Source organism: Nicotiana sylvestris, chromosome 3 (genome assembly GCF_000393655.2).
Source record: "Nicotiana sylvestris chromosome 3, ASM39365v2, whole genome shotgun sequence".
Lineage (NCBI taxonomy): Eukaryota > Viridiplantae > Streptophyta > Magnoliopsida > Solanales > Solanaceae > Nicotiana > Nicotiana sylvestris.
In genome coordinates, this window is record NC_091059.1 from 209,774,568 (window position 1) to 209,781,046 (window position 6,479).

Here is a 6,479-nt window from a genome sequence, read left to right on the forward strand (position 1 = left end):
GCTGGTCATACAATGGACAAACCTGGTTTCGACCGTTTACTCAACACATGAGGAAAAAGAACATTAAAAAGGACCTGTTATAAAAAAAATTCCATGGAAATTGATAAGATACTAGGAACCCTTGTTTAATTATTTTTCCTTTGCTTTATTTATTCAGGTAATTTATATGGGTGAAGTATTTAATTGAAGGTTGTTCAAACAAACACTGGCGGAGTACAAGGATTGCTCCAAATATATCGGAAGACGTACGCGTTTCTGTTACATCAATCGCCTCTCCTACCATTCTATCTAACAATTACGCGAACCTAAGCCAAATCAGGTGATGAATGCAGCTGCAGATTAGCTCGAGTTTTGAAGAACAATCGTCGACGATAATAATAATGGATAAAAAGGAAAAGGCAAAGGAAAGAAAGGAGAAAAGACGCCAAGAGATCTCTCTTCTCCGTACTATTCCCTATTCTGATCATCAAAGGTCTGATTTTTCCAATTACTATATAGTTTTTATTTTTCATTCCTTCTTTCCATTTTGGGCTAGATCCTTCATCCAAAAATGGCAACATTCATTACTTGTCACACACATGAATATAATAATAATCATTTTGCATTTTATTAGGAGAGCTTAATTCACTCTGTTGCCTAGGCCGACCCTTCAATAATCAAAGATTCAAGATAGAGTTTCCAATTAAATACAGTAATAAAGAGGAGGAAAACCATGTGTAAGACCATGCATAATGCAGTGTCTCGCAGCTTTGTTTTAGCTTCTCGAGCAGAGACAAATTTAGGATTTAGAGTTAGTGAGTTCAGAATGCGTGTGATTTTATTATATTACTTACATTTTAAAACTTGTTTTGCATGTGTATGCATAGTTCGAATCAGAAACAATGGTTTCAATTGATTCCATAGAACCCGCCCAAGATTTGTCAAGCATGGTTAAATTTGGTGGCGACTTCTTTTTATCAGCATAACATATCAGAATATTCTCCCTTAGGTTCCTTAATTTGAGAAGAACATTGATCTCATGCTGCATGGTTTTCAGATGGTGGTCATCTGACACAATTGCTGTAGTGACGGGTGCAAATAGAGGAATCGGATTTGAGATTGCTCATCAACTTGCATCACATGGCATAAGTGTAGTTCTTACGTCGCGAGAGACTGCTGTTGGAGAAGAAGCAGTGAAAGTATTGCAAGAAGGAGGTCTAAATGTGTCATTTCATCAATTGGATATTGTGGATCTTGCATCAGTCCAAGCATTTTGTGATTGGATTAAAGAAACATATGGGGGCCTAGATATACTGGTATCAATTAATTTGTATTCTGATTGCCACTTTTTTTGGGGTATTATTTGAAAATTTATCCAATTTCAGCTAATGTGTGGGACTTTTAGATCAACAATGCAGGAGTCAATTTTAATTATGGCAAAGAAAATTCTGTGGAATTTGCTGAAACTGTTATCCAGACCAACTATTTTGGCACCAAAAATATGATTAAAGCTTTGATCCCGTTAATGAGGCCTTCTCCTGCTGGTGCTCGAATTGTTAGTGTGACCTCACGATTGGGAAGACTTAATAGCAAACGAAATGTAAGTTAGACCTCTGTTTATTTCATTCTCGTTCTTGGAATAAGCATCTGTAATAGTTAAGGAGTATAGGAGACCTGCGGGTTTCCCCTTGGCGGAAGTGAATCATCTGTAGCAACCACGACTCGAATTACTGGTCGCCAGAAATCCTCACGTGGTGGATGGATCCCCTATTTTCACAGCCTCAAAACCCTCTTGTTTGACGCAGAAAACTACTAACTCTAGCCCCATTTGTTGTGTGTATTAGTCGGTCTCCTAACACGCATAATGGTGTTTATATAGACTGCACTTAGGGTTAGGGTTAGACAGCCTAATAGACTAGCTAATTAGCTAGCTAGCACCCCTTATGCGTGTACTAGGCCCCAAAAAACTATTTTTTCCAACAACATATGACAATGATCTACTTTGCTTGATGTTACCAGGGAATTTCAAATGTCAGTGTGAGACAGCAATTGGAAGACGTGGACACGCTATCCGAGGAAGTGATCGATAATACTATGAACAAATTTTTGGAACAAGTAAAAGATGGGACTTGGGAATCAGAGGGATGGCCTCATGTATTCACAGATTACTCTTTGTCAAAGCTAGCAGTTAATGCTTACACCAGATTAATGGCAAGGATACTCGAGGAAAGGCCAGAGGGTCATAAAATATATATCAATTGTTATTGTCCAGGTTGGGTGAAAACTGCGATGACTGGTTGGGCTGGGCATGTTTCTCCTGAAGAAGCTGCTGATACTGCAGTCTGGCTTGCTTTGCTCCCTGATCAGTTTGTGAGTGGTAAGTTTTTCGCTGAGAGGCGTGAGATTAACTTTTAAACTCTCAGTGTATACTGATTCCAGAATTAGCAGCAGTTTCGTTTGCTTTTATGAACGAGAATGTGATGGAGTTCAGATTCAAGAGAGAAGATTACTTCACTGAAATTTATGTTATTAATCTGCATTTGCTAACTAAAATGCACACAATTGATTGACTAGAGATGAAGGGGTGACCTGTTTTTTGTATTTTTGTGATATTTTGCCTCATCAAGGTGTGTTGCTATGCTTGTAACTTAGAGTAACAAGTAACAAGTAACAGCCGCAGATATTGATGAAGAGCAATTTATTTGTACTTATAGTTGTCTTGCTGTAGACCTCTGTAATGGATTTAATAAATAGTACTATGCATTATGTTCTTGTCACATTTCACATTTATAGCCTATAGATATGTACTGTTATGGTCCTTTTGGATACAAGTATACTACACATAAAAAGGAATTCTACGAGGGGGAAAAGGAGAAAAGAGAGCAAGTCGAGTATGTATTCAATATTGATGAGCCGTAGTCCGATATAATCTAGGAATTTTTACCAACTATTGCAAAGGTTGATATCATATTTATTTTAAATAAATACTATTTTAAAAAATTATATTCCATAGCTACCTTTTCATTTTTATAGCCAAATATCTATTTATGGTCACCTCTTACCCTTAAGCCATAAAATACGCTTTGTATTATTTTTCTCTTTCATTCTTTCAGATTTTTCTCCACCCTCTCTCTCAACGCCAGTTTTCTCCATGAATACAAACTCATGGATTCTCTCATATGTTCCTCCGTCGATCGTTCTTCCTCCTGGAAAGCTTCTCTGCCACCACCACCATCAGCGGCGAATCTCCGCTCTTTCTTCTCACGCCAAGCCAAAATCACCGTTTCCTCAATTCCAGATACCTAGAAGTTGTAATAGAATGAGGTTTATGGCTGTTTGTTGCAAATTGTATAATAGCTAAATCAGGATCGTTTTGTGTGGAAACCAATCCCTTCAACAATGGCGGAATTGCTTTGGTACAAATCTCTCCTTACACTTTCTCAGCCATCGGAATTGCCATTGCTATTGGCGTTTCAGTGCTTGGTGTTGCTTGATAATTCTTCATTTATCTCGTTTATTGCTCTCAATAGAGTCAGAATTGCGACCCTCTCGATGAGACGGCATTAGGGTTGTTCTTGAACAAAGACGACGGAGTTTGGGGCTAAGCAACTTGAAGATTCTGTTACCTTTTTTTAAAGTTAATTTCAATGTATCTCGCAATATTTCCATGTATTTCATTGTATTCATTGTTTTTTTTTCATTGTATTTCAATGAATCTCGTTGTATTCCATGAATGTATTCATATATTTTTTTAATTAATATAATTTATGTATTCAGATGTATATATGTATTCAAATGTATCTGCAGTATGTATTCATATGTTTTTTTTGCACTATAGATGAATCTCAAATTTTATTGGTTGAAAATTCAACATATTTCGCGTCAAATACAGATTATGGGTGATGTAATTGAGTTAGTTGAGTTATATTAGGAGTCTATATGTTAATTGATTCACTTCCCGTTTAAAAACAACTGAATAGACCATGAATTGCGCTATTTACGTTACTGTATTCACAAATACGTATCGTGAATACAGTCGAATACAATAATTGTCTAGCTGTAATCCCCTATTTCACGCCGAGTTTTGCTACTGTATTCATACAGTAGCTTAGATACATCGAATACACTCTAAAAAATCTGAAAACATAGCTATAAAGGGTAATATGGTAAATGGTAATTATAACTAGCTAATAACCACTAAACAATAGTGGTTTGTGAAAATTTCTCTATAATCTACTTCTCCTTCTGATCATTTTCTCACATAATTTTGAAGAATTAACTTAAATAGCCGCTCATTCAAGCACTTAAATTTAAAATAGCCAGCGAATGTATAGTTTATGCATAATATGTGTATAATCATTATATACTAACTAAAAAAAGGTAAACAATGAATTCGACCGACTATTTGTGTAAAGATCCGGATTGAATTGGTCCGAGTAGATCAGACTATCTATAAATTTGTACCATATCTTTAAGGAGCCATTCTACCACATCACTTGATAACATGTAATGCTGACCTCTTACTTGACCCCTCTCTCTCTTTTTTTTTTTTTTTTAAATGACACTGTATAACCGCTGTAAAAATAATAATCGAAAAGGTGTATAAAATTTATATAATTTTTGCATATATATATATTGTGTATATAATATACAAAAATTATATACTTTTTCGATTACCATATATAAATAGTTTTTGGCGCGGGCTTAAAATAATAATACCTTTTTTCTTAACCTGAATATTGACCAATAAGACGATTTTAAATCTTTTTAATTGCTAGTAATACTACCAGAGAAGAGAACAAAAAGAAATCCAAATGACCACAGATCTGAGGATACCTAAAATTAAATGTTCACTCCGATAAGAAAGCAATGAGATCTCTTTGGAAACAACGCCCTTGCATTTGCGTGGTGCCTGATGTTATCAACTCTTATCTAGATGGTATTTTTTAGTCTGGAAGTATGGAATTTGGATGAGCCAACTTCCCATACCTGCATGGTACGAACTTCGAAGCACTTGAATTAGGATATGTCATTGTTTGGTACAATTTGTTCACGAATGGAGGTGGAGCAACAAAGTTCAACTTACCAGAAATTAGATACTGTTATTAAACTGTATTCGGAAATGTATTAAAAATAAAAACGCTAAAGCAGAAATGCAGAAAAACAGAATTATTTCGAGCTCACTGAATTTACAGTATTTTCTTAAGGAACTTAATTTCCTGCTAATACCCGAGGTTATGGATTACTTCCTTCCAGAATAGAACGGATTACCCTCATTGGTGTAGCGGTACTTCAAACCCCAGTGACAACGAACACAAAGAACAGTAGTAAATCACACTTACTGCTTTTTTTTCGCTGTTAAAACAATGCAGAAAGAAGAAGGAGAAATCCGAATTTTCGTAAGGAAAATCTGAGGGAGGGTTCATGTATTTATAGCCAAAAAATGTTGGGTTATATTGAAGAGTTACAACTCTTCATGTAAGGTTGCAACTCAAAATGGATGTTTCATAAAATGGCCATTTCTGCAAATCGTCAAATTCAATTATAACGGAAAAATTAAAATGGAGGAAAATTGAATTACCGTTATAGAAACGGTCTAATTTGAATTAATTAATATTGAATTAATATTAACAAATAAATTTGGTCCAAAAAATTAATCGATCAATCACATCATTTGACCAAATCCAAATCTGAAGCCGAGCGAGCGACAACGACGATGGCGCGAGGCTTGCCTTCTCCTCAACTTTTAAGAGCTAGAAGAAATGCAATTGTATATATACCCATCGAAACTCTTTTTCTCTTCCAATATGGGACAATGTTCCTTTGTCAAAGAGGGAAATCCAAAAAATTTATTTTCTCTCCATTTCCCATTCACTCTATTTTAAGCTCCAAGAAGCTTAAAACCCAACAATCCCCCACATGAATGGGAATGGCTAATCACAGAAATATGAATAAAAAACGGTGTGATTTACAAGCAAGGACTAATCGCATCAAGATAAGTAGGTTTTCCTTTGAACTTTCCATGGTGAACTTATGTCGGATATACTCGATCAATCGGTAGATTTGATACCTTTGAACCGTCGAAATTTGGTGTATACCTAGACAAGCATAAGTCACACAACCAACCCTTAGCTGCCTTTGGTTCTCATTGTTATGTTCGTTTCAGCCATGAACACCGCCTGGTTTCATAAGTGCGTAGAGAACTGGCCTTGCAAAATTCTCGTTGAAGCGACTAACACTTCACACTTACATAGGTGATTCACAAACGTGTCATCTCGTAGATACACTCTTTGATATACCCCGTATCAAATTTAGAAACCATTAAAAAGCCTTACTGCTTTATCCTTGGTACTGAACATTGTCTTATCACGAGAATTGACCAAAAAGTTTTAGTTGACAATGTTGAACCGTCATTAATGACTTTGTTTGATCTCTTTGAACCTAGATCTTGGGATCTCCAGTCTTCTAAGTAGGGTTACCGCCACAATGACTTGTCCTCG

At 35.8% G+C, this 6,479-nt stretch overlaps 1 protein-coding gene across 1 annotated transcript; it reads left to right on the forward strand.

Annotated features, from left to right (window-relative positions):
• Positions 1 to 216: 216 nt before the first annotated feature.
• On the forward strand, positions 217 to 2,763 carry LOC104217663 (uncharacterized). Its single transcript, XM_009767966.2, has 4 exons — positions 217 to 472; positions 1,037 to 1,295; positions 1,385 to 1,579; positions 1,999 to 2,763. The coding sequence occupies exons 1-4, from the start codon at positions 327 to 329 to the stop codon at positions 2,392 to 2,394; spliced, it is 996 nt and encodes a 331-aa protein (XP_009766268.1). The 5' UTR covers positions 217 to 326; the 3' UTR covers positions 2,395 to 2,763.
• The last annotated feature ends 3,716 nt before the right edge of the window (positions 2,764 to 6,479 follow it).

Coding starts and splice junctions, on each gene's coding strand:
- LOC104217663 (XM_009767966.2), top strand. CDS start 327: ATGCAGCTGCAGATTAGCTCGAGTTTTGAAGAACAATCGTCGACGATA. Junction 473..1,036: donor CCCTATTCTGATCATCAAAG/GTCTGATTTTTC, acceptor CATGGTTTTCAG/ATGGTGGTCATCTGACACAA. Junction 1,580..1,998: donor GACTTAATAGCAAACGAAAT/GTAAGTTAGACC, acceptor TGATGTTACCAG/GGAATTTCAAATGTCAGTGT.